Source organism: Oryzias latipes, chromosome 16 (genome assembly GCF_053564925.1).
Source record: "Oryzias latipes strain Hd-rR chromosome 16, Olatipes_Hd-rR_3.1".
Lineage (NCBI taxonomy): Eukaryota > Metazoa > Chordata > Actinopteri > Beloniformes > Adrianichthyidae > Oryzias > Oryzias latipes.
The window spans coordinates 32,049,321-32,069,145 of NC_136252.1; the positions used below are offsets into that span (position 1 = coordinate 32,049,321).

General features: G+C 40.4%; 1 protein-coding gene and 1 long non-coding RNA gene across 3 annotated transcripts in view; one reads left to right on the forward strand and one right to left on the reverse strand.

Annotated features, from left to right (window-relative positions):
- Window positions 1–19,825, forward strand: part of pear1 (platelet endothelial aggregation receptor 1) — a 65,582-nt gene that overhangs the window by 25,035 nt on the left and 20,722 nt on the right. The window contains exons 2-5 of the mRNA XM_011485781.4: window positions 7,896–8,006; window positions 10,070–10,171; window positions 10,254–10,354; window positions 17,592–17,684. Of these exons, the coding sequence (XP_011484083.1) occupies window positions 7,900–8,006; window positions 10,070–10,171; window positions 10,254–10,354; window positions 17,592–17,684 (403 nt within the window). The 5' untranslated portion in view covers window positions 7,896–7,899. The remainder of the gene's footprint in view (window positions 1–7,895; window positions 8,007–10,069; window positions 10,172–10,253; window positions 10,355–17,591; window positions 17,685–19,825) is intronic.
- Window positions 1–19,825, reverse strand: part of LOC111948902 (uncharacterized) — a 36,932-nt gene that overhangs the window by 14,501 nt on the left and 2,606 nt on the right. The window contains exons 2-4 of one of the 2 annotated variants that reach the window (XR_013648013.1): window positions 15,086–15,121; window positions 13,050–13,131; window positions 1,533–1,603 (exon numbers count right to left, since the gene is read on the reverse strand). This is a non-coding gene — a long non-coding RNA (uncharacterized LOC111948902). Of the gene's footprint in view, window positions 1–1,532; window positions 1,604–13,049; window positions 13,132–13,796; window positions 14,969–15,085; window positions 15,122–19,825 lie in introns of those variants that run through there. The other variant, XR_013648012.1, reaches the window with a different exon arrangement.

Here is a 19,825-nt window from a genome sequence, read left to right on the forward strand (position 1 = left end):
AATCTCTGTGTGTTGGGGTTAGGTCCATGCTGACTCATTTGCTTTTGTTTGTTTGTTTAATTCCTTTAATAAAGAAAGCACTTTAACATATTCAGGTCACCACATAAGTCCTCACATAAGAAAATTATTCTTATAGTACTTCTGCCCCTATATCCCCTTTTCCCCAAAGAAAAGGAGAAAAAAAAAGACAATCCTTTACCGCCTATCACCTCACACTAACTACAACTTTTCCAAATTTCCTGTTGAGCATTCCAAACTTTTACCCCGACCAAAGAAAAACATGCCTGCTTTAGAGCAGTATGAGCAACTTGAAATTAAAAATCATATTTTCTTCTGCATCTTTTGAGGTCAAAACAAAAAGTTTTTCTTGGCTCTCTGGCATCTCTCTGTTTCTAACAGAGCGTTCAACTTAATAAAAAAAACATTTGTATGTTCCTAAATCCAACTTTGTTTATTATTCAAATAACTTTTTTCTGCTGTAAACGTAATAACATTAAATTGGTTTTATATGTATTACCCCACACTTCAACACAGTAAGTGAAATAAGGCAAAATAATTGAAAAATGTAAAATTCTCAGCACATTACAGGATAAATAATACTTATTATTCGAAACAAATACAGTTTTTGACTCTTTACTTGTAACATTAAACACGTGAGGCTTCCAAGACAAATTATCATCCAAAATTACCTCAAAGAATCTGAACTCAGTTTTTTAACCGTTACTCCACCAATGGATATTTTAACCTCCTCCTGTTTTTATCTGTAAAAACCATAAACTTAGTCTTTTGCTAATTCAATGAATGCTTATTATTGTCAAACCAATATTTAAGTTGAACCATTCCAATCAAAAAATCTATTAAGAAACGTTTGAAATTCTTTCCCGAACAAAAAAAAAGCAAAAAGAACAAATTCTAATACATTTAAGACTTCAAAAATGTTATTTCTGCATAAAAGAAAAAGAATAAAGAAAAGCATCCAATATTGACCCTTGTGGGATTCCACATTCAACAATGCATTTGGAGGAATGACCTGAAAACCCTACATATTGTTGCCTTTCATGCAAATAGCTGGTTGTAAATTTGAAATTGAAATGGTATCAAATGCCTTTTTTAAATCAGTAAACACTCCTATTGTGTATTCTCTTTTCTTGCTATTAAAATGTCTTCTGTTATCTTTGCCATTGCCGAGGCTGTTGATCGGTTTGACCGAAAACCAAATTGACAGTGGTACTGGTCTATAGTTGTTGAAGGATTGTTTGTCGCCTGTTTAATGAGTTGGGATAACTTCAGCAGTTTTCAGACCCTCTGGCAAAATACCTGTTTTAAAGGAGCGATTAACACCATACCATGCAATCTAACACCAACAAAGATTTTTGGAAATGGGCTAAAATTCTAAACTTTGATGCTTTTGTTTGTTTTCTTTTTTTAAATAACAAGCATGTTTCTTGGATTTACGCATCTCTGCATTCAGTTCTCAGTCAATTTTGTTGCATTTGTGGTGTAGTGAGTCACTTTTGCCTCCCAGAACTCACCCTTTGTCTGACTTTGGCTTCCCGTTGATCCTCGGACTGGAACAGAAAATCTGCTGAAGATCTGCTGAATTCTGAAATATAGAGAAGAGATGTCGCTCGGTGGTTTGCTGAGAACTACTGTCACGCTAAACAGCCGGAAAATCCCTGTCGAAATGTCTTTTTTTTAACAACCCAGCACAGGGTTGATAAAAATATACACAAATACACAAAATAGGTGAACTCAGTGGTTGTTTAAAGTCACAACCGCCCTTACGGGTGGATGCAGGCTGTCTGTGGGAAAGAAATGGGCAAACCTGGACACATTTTGGAGATTTTAAGATCCGTGATCGCTTGGTGAGCGCGTAGAGAAAATGTTTGTGCTCTGGCTTTTTTACGGGCAGCAAATGATACAACACATAAGGGTAGGTAGGGTTGAAGCAGGTGAGATGTAGGCGTGTCGCATGGATTTTTCCTTTTTTAACCCCCTCCAAAATCCTATTAGTCCTGTTTGTGGAATAAGTGGGCGCTCCTTCCATGCAGCCTGACTGTTAGAAATGAGGAAATTAGACACAAAGCGTAGTTTGTGTGGACATCCTATGGGCATCCTACGAGCACTCACGTGCACATCCCATGCGTGCAGTAAGAAGCTGGTACATGCACCTTACTAACCAACAGAGTGTGGCAAATACTTCATGATACACATCCCACAAGCACAACAATGGTACGTTCCATTTTCATGACGTCCAGTAAAGTGGCCCGCAAGACACACCCCCTTAAGATGGAGCATTAAACAACCCCCATTGTAAATATGACAATCATCACAAAAGGCTCTCAGCTTCAATCTGTTTGTTCCTTTGCTGGACAAAAAAGAAAAAAAAAGATGCTGCCGTTCCTCTCCGACAACCCGGAAACCTGCAGCACCCGTACAGGTCCATGTGCCTTAAGCTTCCAGTTCAATCAAAACTCATCGGCTTTAGAGAACCAATCCACACTCAAGTCCTCTCTCACAGCTTTATAGGATCATTGAAAAAACGAAAAATAAAACAAAATCTTTTCGTAGAAAAACAGTCCAACTTTACAAAAGTAACAACTTCTGAAATTGAAGAAAAGTTCAGTCTGTTTGTTAGTGAAGAGGAGATGAAGATGGACAGAGACACAGTTTACTCATAAACTGGATTTTCTGCTAAACGTTGTTGTGCACATTATTAGAGAGTTTGTGTGTTTTTTGTGTTGTTCATGTTCTCACAGACCCTGAGCCTGAAGTATCAATGACAGATCAAACCGACTGTAGGAACTCCCCTCTGACTGTTTCTCACTCCGATTGTTCCCCCCGCATTCAGCCTCACTATACAAACTAAGCAGAAAAGTCCTTTTTGAAACTTTTTTTGTGTTTTTATTCAAATTTCCCAAAACAGTTCACACCGTTTGCAGAAATCGGTCAAATATTTGGGAATGTGTCTGCTTAGCATTTGTAAATTTTCATGACCTGTTTCGAATGGAACCACAGATGACATAAGAGCTGAGCATCTGTTCTCATCGCTTCTTCCTGAAGATGCTGTGTTGTTCAGGAAGGACAGACATCTGTCGCCGTTTGTCAGAAGGTTTCTGGCGCAGGTCGCTGCTTTGTGCTTCAACACTTCACTGTGAATCAACCCTGGATACTAAAATAGTTCCCTCTTGTCTGTTTTCAGAGTTTGGGGCTCATCTGATGTGTGAAACACATCATCCACTCGGTTTGAAGCGGCGTGGCGGCGGCTGCAGCGTGTGCGTTCTTGCTCTCGTTTGTGAGCTTTTGTCCGTGGTTATTTGTCTATTTTCCGTCGGGTTATGGAGCCACATGAAAGCGGCGCTGAGCCCAGTGAGATTGTCTGCTTTTTCCATCACAAAGACGACCAAAATAAGTCGGCACAACCTCTACTGCTGTGGAGTTTCACTGATGGCAGGCCAGACTGTACCATTAATCTGAAAGGCAGAGGTGTGCACGTCACAAGCTGGACAAACTTTTGTGACACAGAAGGCTCAGAACTGCAGTTTGGAGAAAACAAACTGAAAACTGAATTAAGGTTCCTGCCTCCACATGGTTCTAAGACCACCTGCGGTTCCAGACGTCGTACCTGTCCGGTTCCCCTGGGGAGAAACAAATAACAGCCGCGACTTCAAAACAACTCCGCTTGCACTCGTTAATCCCACTCTCTCAGTGTTTAAGAATTCCCATGTGGCTTGAAGCCTTTCACTAATGAAGAGCAATGAAAACGAAGAGAAGGTAATGAAAAAATATTCTGCCACAGTGCAATGAAGTGGCGGGCAGAGCTGATGACTCCTCCTGATGAAAGCCACATGTCCCTTTTTATGGAAGAAGTTGTTTTTGTGGCGCCGATCTCTGGTGGTGGTGAGGGAATGACCTCCTGATGGTGGATTCAGCAAAGACCTTCGGTGACCGTCTTAAGGCCGTGTCACACAGCCACTACGAAGATTTCGCGCATTTTCCAAAAATAAAATTTCAATCTTTCGTTATTTTGCCTTTCGTAGTCTTTCGTAGTTTGCTACCTCTCTGTGGATGGAGTGTCCCTGCCCCAGGTGGAGGAGTTTAAATATCTGGGGTCTTGTTCACGAATGGGGGAAGACCGGGACGTGAGATTGAGAGGCAGATCAGAGTGGCGTCCGTAGTTATGCGGTCGCTGTATCGGTCCGTTGTGGTGAAGAGAGAGCTGAGCCAAAAAGCAAAGCTCTCAATTTACCGGTCGATATTCGTTCCAACACTCACCTATGGTCATGAGCTCTGGGTCATGACCATAGGTGAGTGTTGGAACGAATATCGAAAGGAGCCGGTTGAGGTGGCTCGGGCATCTAGTCCGGATGCCTCCTGGAGGCCTCCCTGGAGAGGTGTTCCGGGCATGTCTCACTGGGCGGAGGCCGGGGAAGACCCAGGACATGTTGGAGAGATGGGTCCATGTACACAGTTGAATTCTAACCATCGACCATTGATCTGATTAAGATGTTTTGCACATGTAACCGCGGCTAATGTCTCTCGGCTGGCCTGGGAACGCCTCGGGGTCCCCCCAGAGGAGCTGGAGGAAATGTCTGGGGCGAGGGAAGTCTCGGCATCTTTGCTTAGACTGCTGCCACCACGACCCGGTCCCGGATAAGCGGAGGAAGATGGATGGATGGATGGATGGATGGATGGATGGATGGATGGATGGATGGATGGATGGATGGATGGATGGATGGATGGTCTTTCATGATACGTGCGTGAAATACGAATTTCAAAAGTGTTCATCATTCGTCGAGGGTTTTAGCAGACGGGTTTTTATGTGAATTTGGTTTTGAGCGTTTCAAACTTTTGGTCGGTTGAGAAGTACGCAGTTTGGGATTATTTCATGCAGTTTATACACAATTACTATGTCATTTTGAGGAGATCCATGTACAAATTTGCAGCTTTCCACAACCGTTCCACTTGTGTCTAACAGACTTTTCACGCATGAACCACCAAAGTATAACTTTTATATCGCGTGTACGGCGCACATATCACGTTCAAATTACATAATTGACACACAAATTACTAATGAAACAAAAATGGAGCACGGTTCAGGCTCTACATTGATTTACGTATTCTTTGTGTGGTTTATTCGTACTTCTGTGGTTTCAACGTGGTTCACTCATAATACATCTGTGAAAATTTCACGTACAGACACACAACTTGTCTTTTTTTTACATATTCACAATTTTGCGCAAACTGTACAGTACAGACCAAAAGTTTGGACACACCTCATTCAAATGAATGAGAGTTTTGGTCTGTACTATACGTAGCGGCTGTGTGACACGCCCTTCACTTATGTCTGACGCCATGATTAGGTTTTTTCAACATGATAAAACTGATTTAAAGTCAGAATTCTAAAAGGATTCTGGGGGATTTAATTTACTGACTTCAATGTGTGGTTAGTCAAACCAGAAATGTACCAATTTTTCCAGAGACGGCGTAAAAGGAGTCGCCTCCAGACTGAAGTGAAATGGAATAATGTAACCTGAGGAACGAAGAGGAGATGCTTCGGAGAGCAGACTGACAAAACAAAACAACAAAAAGAGTCAAAGATCTTGACGGTGGCCTCTACTGCATCCAAAAGCACTTCTGGCTCTCCACATCATGGGATCACAGCAGATTCCTGATCTTCTGTGTCTATCTCGTATCGGTTCACTTTTATCCTCTTTAGACCGGCGTGAGTGAGAATCTTTTTGGCAGATTCCCTTCTGGACTATAGTTCTCTGTGGAAGTCCTGCAGCTTCTGGGCCTTCAGTTTGGCTCACAAAATCTCAGGCTGCATTGGAGATGCTAACGCTAAACAGACGTGACCAGGCATCGGGGAAAGATGACGTTACAAAAAGCTCGGATCATTAAAAAATGGGCTCAGAAACAATCGAATGATTTACTCAGACGTGGAAATATCAGGAACACCTTCATTTTGTTCTCTAAGGTCTTGTTGGGACATTTTCCATTTTAGATGAATAGTATAAAGAGAAATCATGGCTACATGTGAGCTGCAGCCTTTCTAATACTTCAGATTCATTTGTCATGTTAGCTCACACAGCCACTACATACATTTTGTGCACATTGCACGGATGAAAATTGGTCATACATGGCAAAAGTGAGAAAAGTTGTGGTTTCTACGTGAAACTTTCACAGATGAAGCACGGAGGAGTATGAATAAACCAAATAAAAGATAAACAAAAGAACAAAATAACCAGATAAAAACCAACGATACCTTTTTTGAAAAGTTTCAAAACATTTAATAAAACATATATAAAGGAGTCCAAAACGTCCAAGCCAAAATTATATTTGATGATAATAAAGAGGAGCAGGGGATGTGGATCAGTCATGATCCGTTGCACCCTAGTTGGTCAGGTTTTACTGACCCTTTATAAAGATCTGATTTGGTTTTCTGCTGTGTCTAAATATTAAAATTTAAACTGCGAACACTTACAGATGGACTTGGGAAACCTGTAAGACAAAACTGGGACTTTTGTTTGGCTAAATTTCCAAATATTTTCTAAGTTTCACCAACAGACCAGGGATTTCTAGTCGAGAGGTGAACCGTTGATGAGCTGCTTTGCTTGTTCAACCTGAACTCAGACCAGTGACTCCATGAAAATGACACAACAAACACCTGAACTGAAGTTTAAACTTGGACATTTCTTTTCTTTCATTCAGTGTTATAGCTGTGTCCGTATTTGGTTTTGTTTTGATCTGTCTGTTCTGTGGTTTGTGTATTTTATTTTCTATCAGAGTGGAGTTTTTCTTTTAGTACAGGTAAGAATTCAGATTTCAGTTGGGGGGGGTTTGTTTGTTATTTTGGCCTTGGTTCACCCTGAAGCCTTTTTGCTTCACTTTTAGTTATTATTGGTTGTTGTGTATCTGTTATTTGTATAGAGACATTCGTTTAGTGTTTTTGTTACGGTCAATTTGGTGGCCAAAACATGACTTTTATGTTGTGCCCCCCTAGACACAGAAGGGGGCGTAACAACAACCAGCACCAAACCCCAACTTTGCTGAAGTTTTCTTGTCGTGTCCCACATATCAGCGATCCCTGAGGACGGATGACCCCAGAAGTTCTGGAGAGCTTCATTAGAGAGGATTTGTTTGAGAACACAGTAAGGGGACAACTCCAGCGTTTCCATGACGACACAATGTCCACACTTTCAAGAACAACGAGCGCTCCCATGATACTTTTAGAAGTTTCACACGGCCGGCCTGCTGAACTCCTGTTTGTGGATGTTTTTAGGAATCAAATGTAACAGGAGCGCCTCCCTCCCATCTCCTCCTCCTCCTCCTCCTCCTCCTGGCCGAACGGGGTCCTCGTGCCGGTACGCTCTGCTTGGCAGGCTACTGATCAGATCCAGATGCTGGAGCGTGGAAGCCTCTCAGCTCTGATGGATGAGGGTCAGGATGGAGTTGCGAATGGCGTTTCGCCTTGTGTCTCCGTGACGCTCCATCTGCCTCCTCGCTGTTGCTCGCCCGGCTGCCGGTTTCTGTTGAGCTGAGCCGCTCCGTTCTGGCACGCCGCCTCCCTGCAGCTGAGGGTTTAATTGACTCTTTTATAGTCAGAGAGTAAATCTTAACAGTGATTTATATTGCTGATAAACAGAACCAGTTTTCGCTCAGCTTTTCCATGCACCGCACTGTGAACTGTTAATTATAGTAAATGAAACCCAAACAGCTCATGCAAACCTCCAGTTGAGCAAAGTTTTCCACTCTGAAAATGTTCTGCTCTGCATCAGCCTGCACTATTAGCTCCCCAAACCCCCGAGAATGGATCACTTTCCTTAAATTGTGGGTTTGAGAACCTTTGAAAACAATTAAAAAAAAGAGCCTTTTCTCCTTTGTTCCCTCAGGACCATGCCGGCGCTGCTCAGCTCTGCCGTCCTGCTGCTGTTTGGCTTCCTGATTGGCCTGAGCTCCTCTCTGGACCCAAGAGACCCCAATGTGTGCAGCCTGTGGGAGAGGTGAGGCCCGTCTGACGGTGACGAGCGGCGGCTGGGATCCGGTTATCTTCCACACGGCAGATCCTTTCTCTGCTCAGTGAACGGCGACACGCTGATGCAAAGTCGAGTGTAAACTAATGCAGCCGTGAACAACAACAGCATATTTTTGACGTTTTTCTGCTAAACCACAATGAAAACGACCCAAACCTGTGGTCACATGACCCAGCTGCTTTGATTCGTCTTTATTTATTATTTAAAGGCAGTTTTAAATGAATTATAGACGTTTTTATTTCCAAAAGTGGTCAAATTAGTAAAACTCTGGTTTTGGAACACAGACCTTGACAAACTCTGAGAGCTTAAAGATCCTAAAAAGATCAGAAACCCCTTTGTTTGCTTTTGTCCAATTTGGAAACTTTTTATAGGAAATGTTAAACAAATCCTTAATAAGGAAGGAGAAATCACCTCAGCACAATAAAATCTCCGAGCAGAGGTGGAAACACGGGTTGGAGCTAAAGTTTAGTAGGTTCATTTTAGTGCTGAAGTGTGGCAGATGCATTGAATCTTGGGAGGAGTGGATTGAATTTGTAAGAAGCCTCCTGGTGGCCAAATGGTGAAGTGTGCTGGTTTCACTGACTTCTGCAGTTTCAAAACTAAAGACAAAGTGTGTTCCACCTCAAAACTGGATGTCATTCAAGGGTTAGAGGTCATTTAGACATAAAAAGGAGAATAAAAAGTGCCATACAAGGTCCAGTTTTAGACTTTTACCTACATATTTCTAATGTGAATCATCTGAATGAATGTTCATCATTTTGATGCTGTACATTGCTCATACATTCTCAGTAGGGTCAATAAATAGCAATTCTTTGTGTTGTTGGCGTTAAAAATGGTATCAATTCCAGTTTCTAAGTTCCAACGGGAATGATTATTTTAACCTATATGATGTAGAGAGTTTGTGTCTTTAAAATCACTGCAGAACGCATTCAATTCAGAGTTTGCGATGAACAGTTTGACTTTTAAAAATGCTGCATTTCTGTCTAAAAAGGAGAAAAGTCGTTAAAAAAAATTTTTGGGGGGAAAAAGCATCAAGATATACGTTCATGTAAAAATCTTTTTTAGCTTTTGCTGTAATTCATATTTTAACTCCTCCCTTGATTCAGGTGGATCAATAAAAAATAATAAACTAGAATAAAAATAGAGACAGAGACGTCTCCATTGATCACTCTTTGACCGTTTATGCGATCAATGTAAATCAGCGGATTCTAATGCAGCTTTTTCATACCAGCTTTCCACCAATACATGGCATCAACTAGTCAAAAAAAATGTCAATACTGGAGCTAAAGCCCCGGTATTAGAGTTCAAATGACAGAGTGATCTCATCATGGTGGATAATTCTCAATCAAAGCAGAAGTTTCACAGGAGGCATAAGTTAGATAAGCTAATTCTTCTTTAAGAGTCCTGGAACATCGCCTGTCCGCCCTGGGAGAGGATATCTCCATCATGTGGACATTTTTTTTTTTTGATGCCCTGGAATCCCTTTTTTAAGGATTTCTTTTTCCTTACAGAGGAGGGTCTAAGAGCAGAGATGCCCAGTTCAGCTCAGTCTGTTTAGTTTAGTTTAGCAATCAGCTGTTGGATTTTTCCAACTGTGTTGTAATTTTGGGCTATATAAATAAAACTGAATCGAATTAAAGAAAAACAAAATATAGAAAGTTCGTATAATTTTTAAACTATCAGACAGATTTGAAAACAGTTTGTGTGTCTTTTTTGTCGTGATAATTTAGACATTGAAATGTCTTAAAAACCTAGAAGTGACACCTGACATTTTAAATTTGTTGAAAGATTTTCTCACAATAATCTATCAAATGTGTCTCGTCTGGTTGGGATATTAGATTTTCTCTCTGAAAGACTAAAGTCAGATTTGCTCTTAATCTGTAGATTTTTCACATCTTTTTCTTTCAAAGTGCAATGCCAAGATGAAACTTTGCATTTTCAGACTTAAACATGTAACTGAAATGAACCCAAATGGAGATCTAATACATTCTTTGTAGCTGAAGGTTTGAACAACATCTTGTTTTGGCTTTCAGCTTCACCACTTCAGTCAAAGAGTCCTACTCACACCCGTACGACCACGTGACAGAAGAGCCGTGCTCGGACCCGCGCACCTCCAACCGATGCCTCCGCCACAGGTAGGAGGAGAAGCGGCACTCTCCCTTTCCCGGTTCTGCTGCTGTTCTCTCCAAGCAACTCTGTTCTCTGCGGTTCTTTCAGAATCACCTACAGAACCGCCTACCGACAGGCTGTGAAGACCGACCACCGCAAGAGGTACCAGTGCTGCCCCGGGTACTACGAGAGCGGAGGCAAATGCGTCCGTAAGTAACTGTGTTGGGATTTATAGTTGCAGCCTCAGCATCACAAAGTTCCTTAATAACTTTGGTCACATTATGAAGAAACTGAACATGAAATCCAGTGAATTTAAGACCATTAAAACAACGTTCACTTTTTAAAAGAAAAGCTAAAGGCTTGGGTATCATTTATGGTTCTCAGAACTAACATTTAAAAACAAAAAAATATCAAGAACCAGAAACAACAACCTAACTGCCAGGAAGTTCTGTCTGGAGTTTTGTGGGAAAGAAAAATTAAGCGTCGACATTTTGACAAACCAGTGATGCAGTGATAAATTCATTTTAGAAGCTAAAATAATACTAATAATACATGAAAGCATCCTAAAAACAGGATTCAACCACTTTGACTGAACTTACAGACGAGTTTGCTGTTTGCTGTTTGATGAATTTGGAATTAGGAGATGAAACTTGGTGAGTATTGGAGGTCAGCTAATGCTGCATTTCTGCCAATAATTCAGCGACTCTTCAGCGAAGCATTAACCCTTTGAGGCCCCCTGCCCACTCAATGATATCCTATTCACAAACTGTGAAGATCAGACTGAGAACTAAACCAGAAGCCATCTGTGTTTCTTCGGTTTCACCTGCTATCAAATCACAGCTTTTGGAGAAACTAGAAGCGTTTAGTGGAGCAAGTTCAAATATGAAACCCAAAGACTTGAGGCCGTGTCACACAGTCACTACGCACATTTTACACATATTATATGGATAAAAATTGCTCACAGGTAGACATACGTGGAAAAAGGGACAAAAGTTGTGGTCTTTATGTGAAATCTTTACAGATGAATCACTAATAAACCATGTTAAAATCACGAAAGAAGTATGATTAAACCAACGTAGATCATGAACCATGCGTGATCGTTGTTTATAATCTATCAAATGTGAAATCTTTTACAGTTGCATCGACGCAAAGGAATACACGTATGAATTTCGTACGTCACGCATGAAGACTGAGATTTCATACATAGAAAATGTGCCAAATGTATGCAGTGGCTGTGTGACCCTGGAGCAGGGATGTCAAAGTAAGCAGTGAAGTAAAGTCACGGGCCAAACTCAATATTTATCAAAAAATTAACTGCAACTAATATGTAATGTTTAACCTTTACATATAGTGTCTTCTTATGTCATATTCTTTCGTTTGGCTATTTTTGTGGAGGATGAAGTTAATTTGTCTGATGTCACTGCATGGCTGTCAATGACTCAACAGAAAAAAGGAGCACTTGCTGGTTTCGACTGCGTGCCAACATACTAGCAATGCATCGTGGGATTTGGAGTACAGTATATACTGCTGGCCGGCTTTAATGCACGTTTGATATGATCTCGCGGGCCAATTATAATTATACAAATTTGGCCCATGGGCCTGAGTTTGACATATGTGCCCTAGACAGACCCATGGGGGGTCGTAGAGAGCGGGGGCGTGTCTTCACTTTCCTTCATGAAAATGGAATGTACCATTGTCGTGCATGGGGTAAGTATGTTGTAAAGTATTCGTAAGGCTAGAGTAAGTTGCGCGCACTTTAGCGTGGCGCTGTTGTACGGTGTCCTTGCACCTCACTAGTGATACGCAAGTTTCCGTAGGATGCCCACACAAACTAAACTCCGTCTAATTTCTACGTGAACATTATTGCCTTATCACAGAGCAGACCATGACATTTGATATGTGCCAGGTACAAGTTTGCCCATTTTTCTCCGGCAGACACCTCGTTTCCACCCGTAAGGACGCTTGTGACGAGGCTTTCTCCGTCTGAATGTGACTCATGGTGGCGTGCAGCTCTCGCCCTCAACCATGTCATCAGGTTGAGCTGCAGCAGCAAAATGCTTGTGATGGTTGTGGTTTGTGACAAACAATGACACATTTCTTCACACAGCAACTCTTCCTCGTTACTCACAGCCAGCATCTTGTCCTTTTTTTTTTTTTGTCTTTTTATGAACAGCATGTGGAGCTAAATAACCAAAATGACAGCTTTGTTTTGCAGCGGAGCTTCTCGAGCTGCTGGAATGTTAAACTGAAACATATCGTGTCTTCTTGCATTTCATGTGTTTGGGTAATTTCATCAGGTTTGGTCTCATCAGCAGAACATGTGTGTGCTTCAGAGGTTTTACCGGGGTTCATTTTACTGTAACATTGGCGTGGAATCTAAGATTAAACCAACAGCAGTTATTAAAAACCCTTATTTGAACCATTCCTTCATTCTTTGGTTAGGATGTGTATTTATATGTGTGTGGGTTTGGACTAGAAGATCCAGAACCTTTTTCTGAACCGGCTTGACTTCCATTGGATCTCATTACCAGAGCTCAGTGGAGTCAGAGCTTTTGACGTCCTAAACAACCTAAAACTCAGGTGAACGGTCTGTTGTGGATTTTTACTTCACGTTTTTGGGAAAAGACAGAAACTTTGAAACACTGAAAAGGGTCATCAACTTCCTTAAACCAAACCCAGAACTATAATAATAATAATAATGTCAATGTGATGAAGGTTTCCTCACAGCTGTTACTCTGCAAGGCCTTTTCAGAGCTGAGCTCAATCAAAACATCACATGATTCTATTTGACATTTTGATCTCAAATGTATAAAAAAAAAGGAACTGTGAGGTTCATTTTTTGTGAGTTCTGAAAACAGTTCTGTTCTGAAGTTTACGAGCTTTAAAAAAAAAAAAAAAACTTACCTGCGGTGATGACTTGGTGAATGGATTTGGGTCCAGTTACTTTTTTAAACTTGACTGGACAAACTTTTGCTCTTCAAATGTCCTAAAACAGAGAGACATCGGGTTGTTTATATCACTTTGGGGTGTTGTGAAAGTAGAAAAACACTGCACTCTGCAAGTAAATACGCACAGAAATGTTCATGATTTTGACTCAAAAAGCTCAAGCTTAGTTTTTACATAACGACTACAGACTTTTTTCAAACGCATTTTTCCGTCTGCTCTAGATTCACAGCAATTGGAAAACAAGAATACTCAGAAATGCATGTTTTATCTTACTTTTTGTATATTTGGCCTCCATTAAAATAATAATACTACAAAAACACTATTTTCCTTGAAGTGGGTCTTTAAAGAAGATGGCTTTTTCTATCCGTTTCTATCCACAGAGGCGGGCGGGACTAGCCCGTGACCTGCATTTTTAATGCAATTCGGACACATGCTCACCCCCTTTTTTTTCTTTTTCTTGCTGTATTGCAGATATTGCATGTTTTTTCTTTTTAAAAGGCACATTTTGTTCTGTGTCCTGATTGGCTGTTAATGTTGTACATCAGTCTCCTCTGCGTCATGTCTCCTGTACAGAATAGCATTCCAGAGTTACATAAATCTTTGATCGCGATCAGATATTTGTTTTCATTCTTTAATCCTGGAATTATATTTCTTTGAAGGTTTGGACTTTAAGAGAAAACAAGAGAAAAAAGTGTAGAAAGGTTCTGAGAAAAGTTTATAAAGTGTGTAGTAATGAGTTTTACAGGTTAAAACATCTAGAATCCTACTTCACAGATTTTACCAGTTTTATTTAATCCTGTGGAACACTGAGGAACACTGTACGCCGGACACATTTGTTGAAGTAAAATTCTAATAAACATAACCATTTATGAAGACTTAAGACTGTGTTCTGATGATGAAAACTTGGAGGATTTATACAAAATACATTTACATTCATTTTTTTTTAATGGCGAACTGTTCTAAAGCAATGCATTGTGGTCTATATTCATTAATCTCCTGTAGTGAGTATCGTTGAGCACTAGTTTTTCACAGAGACTTATGGGAAATTTCCAGGGCACTGGGCTTAGGAATGGTCGATTCAGACACCATGACATTTGCCCAGCAAAGTGCCCCAAGTAGTGAGTGAATGCACTTCCTCGTGTCGCTAAACATTGTTGTAGAGATGCTAACAGGAAAAATGTTCTGTACTGCCTGAGGTTAAATCAGGTTTCATCACATGTGCAACTACATAAATATTTCACGGAGAGAGGATCAGTGCTACGAGTCAGGGATTACAACTAAACTGTTTCGGTTTGGGATTACAATATTTCTGCTAATGGCACAATGACAGGTCCAGAGCTCCCCCTAGTTGGGTCAATAATAATAATTAATAATAACCTGCCAGTGCTGCTGATAATGACGACAATGATGATGATGTGAGGGATGCAGTCCAGATATTTTTGTTCCAAACGTTTAGTTTAGGTGTTGTTTTCAAATAGACAACGCGACTAAAGTGTGTGAACACGTCACTTTCATTGCATCATGTGTCTAGAAAATCCTCTTTAACACAGTTAAAACAGAGAACGGAGTTCAGAGGAGAATCTTCAGATCTCCACCCTGCTGCTTCTGCGGACAGGAACGTATAGAAATAGCCAAATGTTTAACCGCACACACATCTTAGCATGGGTTAAAAAAGATTCCTGTGTGGTTTCAGCCACGGATGATGGTAATAACAAGCTCTCCGAGTTTGTGCTGGAAATTCTGGAATTCTGAAGATAAATGTTTGCCGTTCCGCGGCTTCAACGTGCATTTATGGTTGCTCGCAGTGGAGCGGCGGCGGCGGCCTCGTGGCACGCTGCTTCCAGCGTTTCCTCTTGTCGTGGAAGTGCTCTGAAAAGCTGAGTCAGAAAATAGCTGTAATTGAGATGTCATCAGAATTCTAAAGCTGCTTTAGAATGGGCTCCACTGTGGTTCCTCATTCCTAAACACGTGCAATTACATGTCGTGAAGCTTACATCTGCTGTGGGATGACACTCTGGATCCTCCAGAAGCTGCAGAGAGAAGAACAGAAAAGAATCGCTTTATTGTCTCAATGGAAAACACTTGTTCTCTGTCAGATTGTTAGTCTCTGTCATAAATATGGGTTTCAGTTCAGCTAATTGAGAGCAGTCATGGTGTGAGCCTCTGAAGGACGTTCCAGCAGGCAGCTCCATGGATGAACGGCATCTTCACCCCGTCAGCTCAGCAGCTGCTGACATCCAACATTGAACCACGACAGAAGAATCAGATTTATAAACATTTTAATGAAGCTCTTTCAATAGAACGGGGCATCAGCGCTGCCGAATCGTGCAGTAAATATACGTTAGCATTAAGTCTTTGAATCGTCTGATGGAGTCAGATTCCTGAGAAGATCCGTCCACATGTGAAACTTTTAAAAGCTGCCAAACAGATACTTTCTTCAGAAAAAAAACGTAAAAGTCAAAATTAATTTTTTTTTAAATAAAGTCCACATTTTGTAAAACTAAGTTGTTCTAGTTTTTAAAGTTTATTTTTTTTATTTTTTTTTTAATTATTATTTTTTTTGCTTTAAGTTTAAGTATGGATGCAAAATGGGGGAAAAAAATCCCAGAAGGAATTAAAGATAGAAACAGAAACAACATAAAAATGATTCTCACTAACATTTTTCAGTAGTTACCAAAGAGCAGACTTTGTGCACAAATGCACACATGCACACACTCAAACAGATGGACAACAACCATCAAACTCCTCCACACATATTTACCGTATATCTGTGTTTTTAATCAACTTCCTCATATATGGAATCCCAGAAAAGCCCAAAGTTAATGTAAAATGTTCCTAAATAACATTTGTATTATTTGAAAGTACATTTTTCGTTTTTAAGAAAACAAAGCAGGATTTCTATTGACGAGCAGCTTATTTTTATCCTAAATTTAAAAAACGTTCCAAAAGATTTTTTTACTTGCAAAGTAAAGTGCATCAAAGACTAAAGGTCTAAAGTCACTGCAAAAATGATCCAAAGAAAACAGCACAGGACCACAAGGGAGATTTTAGAAGCTACAGCAAAATATTTGATTAAAAAAAAAAAAAAAAAAAAAAAGGAGAATTTAACTATAAACTGCAAAAAAAAAAAAAAAAACTAATCACAATTTAAAAAAAAATGATTAGTACTAGTCCATTAAGTAGTGCAATAAAATCTTTTCAAATCTGCATATTTCTGTCCAGCATAAAAGTAGAATGCTCACAATGTTATCTTATTTACATTAAAAATTGTCCCTTTTTCAGAAAAAAAAGTAACTTTTTTATCATTATGCCAGTGTTTAGACATACGGTAACCTGTGATTTGAGGAATCATTTGGGGGCTTTACAGTTGATGGAAATCTTTCGCACTTAGTAGGATTTTCTTGTTTTTATGGATCGCCTAAAACTGAACAATCTTATTTTTATATTTTTGAGCAGATGTTTAGGATCAAGCAGCAGCTTTCCTCTAAAGAAGTCAGTACAGCTACTTTTAGTTAACTGAAAGACAGACATTTGACCCACAAATGTGGATGGCATCAAAGCATAGTAATCCTTAAGGATAAAAAATGTAAAGAAAAGTTTTAAAAGGACACAAATCTATATAGTATGGAGCCCGTGTCCTGACATTAAAAAACAAAAATATATCTCGTTCCCACAAATTAATATCTTGTTCGCACGAAATAATATTCCGTTCCCACAAGAAAAAAAACAGGATAAATGATCGGCTAGTTGCATGTAGCCTATTAGCCTTCGAATGTAAAGCGACAGCTGAAGAGTATGTTAATAAAAGACAAGTCCTGAATATTATTATTCCTATACGACCCTAAACTACAATATCAGCTGGCTGTCTGTCTGTCTACCGCCCAGCTAGCTGCCCGAATGCCGGCATATGCAAAAGAGCTCCGCGGCGGAGCTACGAGCTATGTCCGATGAATCGTATGGCAAAGCAGCAAGCCTAGGTATCATAAATATTATGATATTTGATCATTCTTGTTTTTCTTTATCCTTTCTTGAACGAATGTGGGTCACAGAGACACAGAAAAAGTTATCGCTGAAAGCTGCTTTTGCGGCGGGACGGAGAGCACATCCGTGTTTATGAATGACTTATGACGTGAATAATTATTCCGTTCGCACAAATTAATTGTTTCGTTCGCACAAATAAATTATTTTGTGGGAACGGAATATTATTTCGTGCCAACAAGATATCTCATTAAAATGAGAACGAGATCTATTTTAGTTTTTTAATGTCAGGACACGGGCTCCGTAATAAAGTCCTAAAAAGTGGAAAAGTTTCTACTGCGCTCATGGATTTATCCATTTGGGCTTTTCCACTCTTCTATGATCTGAATCATGTTCAGCTGGTTTCAGGTGTTTTACTCTGAGAAGATCTTGTCCAAATGAAAACCATGTTTTAAAGGTGAGTTTTCATCTCCTTCCAGGTGTTCTTCATCTTTAACCCCTGAATGTTCTTTCCATCTACAGCTCACTGCACCAAAGAGTGCGTCCACGGCCGATGCGTGGCTCCAGACCGCTGCCAGTGCGAGGGCGGCTGGCGAGGCGAGGACTGCTCCAGTGGTAAGACCCCCACCTCTTCCTCTGCCTTACACCCCCTGCTCGCCGCGCGGCAGTTTATAACCGAGGAGAGATGGAATCGCCGCAGGAGCGTGGCGGTGTGCTCATGAGCCACGCGTGAGACGCTCCAGCTGGACTCTGAGCTTCACGCATTTGTTTTTTTTCTTGCTCTGCTGCTGTTTCTGGAAAAAAAACAGCAGCAGTTTAACATCTTTAGTGGACATCTGGTGATGCTCTGACAGGGGGAGGACAGAGCCGGGTAAATGGAAAACGTCCTTCTCCAGCATGTCTCATCTTACACCACAACCGTCACTTGACTCGTCCTCTTCCAGCCCTCCTTCTCCTCCTTCTTCAGTCCCTGTAATGGAGTCTTTCTGGCAGTCAGACCGTTACTTCCTGGATGCCTGTGTGTTGAGCTCTTCATGTGGGATGGAGGAGAGGGGGGCCTGATGTTTTCCTACTCAACATTCAGAGCCGTTTGCTCTCGAATGTGGGGAACAGATGAGAGATTTGTGCCCTCACCCTTTTTATTTTTTTATTTACAAATAACACAATGTCAGCATCTAAATATCCACACACAGCAAAATAATCTCCATTTTTGCAGCTCACTGCATTCAGACATGCAAAGTATTATAACAGAAGTAGCACATCTTTAATTCTACGTGGACCAATAATCAAACCAAGATAACAGGAAAACATTCAGCTCCAAAATGACAATTTTCATCCAAATGAAGTAAAGTGGAGCATTGAAAGAATTGCACCTCTACACTAAAGCATCAGAAATAACTTTCAAAATAATTGATAAATAAAAGGCTGCAGCTGCTGAAAAGCTGAACGTCAGCCATAAAAATGAAGGAAACCATATTCGTTTGGCATCATCCCAAAAAAAAAAAAAAAAAGAGCTTTTAAGTCAATTGTAATGTTAATTCCTCACAAAAACAACCCCAAAGCAGTATTTCGATCCGTTCAAGCATTTTTGAGGATTCCTCCAAAAACCTACACTCTGACCACCAGCCCCTCCCAACCCACAAAAACGAATGAGTCCTCACATTGTGACATCACAAAGTGAGGAACAGCCCCTTCCAGGAAGAATCAGCGCTGCAAGCACCGCCTCCAAGATGACACAAACACAAACTTTCTCTTTGTAGATAACGTAGGTCAGCTAAACGCTTTCATTTCTTATGCACAATCTGCACATCCATCTTTGTTTTTTGTTCTTGTGGGCAAAACACAGACTTTTTGCCGGCTCAAGGTTGACGTCATAAAATGGGCGGCACCCACAAGGAGTGAAAGGCGCTGGAGCCTCAGAGATTGAGTCATCTAACATCCGGGTTGGAAAATTAGCTTTGAAAATAATATTTCACTTTAAAAAATCGTTCTTTAGTGTGCCAAAGGTAATGTTAGGTCAAAACTCACTTAATGCTGGGAAAAAGAAAAAGTGTGTATATGTAAATTAAAGTGGTGGAAAAAGGATAAATCAGGGTGGAAATTTAATATTTCAAAAGTGACTTATAAAATTTAAGAATAATATTTGAAAAGAAAAATAAGATTCCAAAAATAGGTCAACCGCAACAGGTGAGATTAATTAAATCCGCGTCAGCGTGCCTGTGAGCGCATGGTGATTTACGTGTCGCGCAAAAAAGGTGATCACTGATCTGACAGGCGAGCTGAGGGAAGCAGACGTTCGGGCCAACCGTCAGATGAAAGGAAAATCCACCCCAAGGCATCTAAAAAAGTGGAGAGGCAGCCGGTAAGATGCGGAAGTGATCGGGGGTTGATCAGCTGTTTCAGGGGTGCCTTTAGAGATCAGCTGTCTATCGCGTTATCGGTGCGCTTTAGACGTGGATTGTTTTGAAATGTATTTTCTGTCTGCTTGATTAATTGATCACGGTTCATTGTTGTGTGAAACTTGATAATTTGAAATATTATATTTTGTTATTTGAAATGTAAAGTATAGTTATTTGTAATTTAATTGTAAAACAGAATATATTTTCATAAGTATTATTTCTGTACAGGTTTTTCACCTTGTTTGGTTTCTTCAACCACTCATTTACACTGGAAAAGGTCTCTGTCCAAAATCAAATACAAATAAAGAAAAGAGACACATTCATGGAGTTCTTGAGTCATGAGTGGAGTCCTGCTGG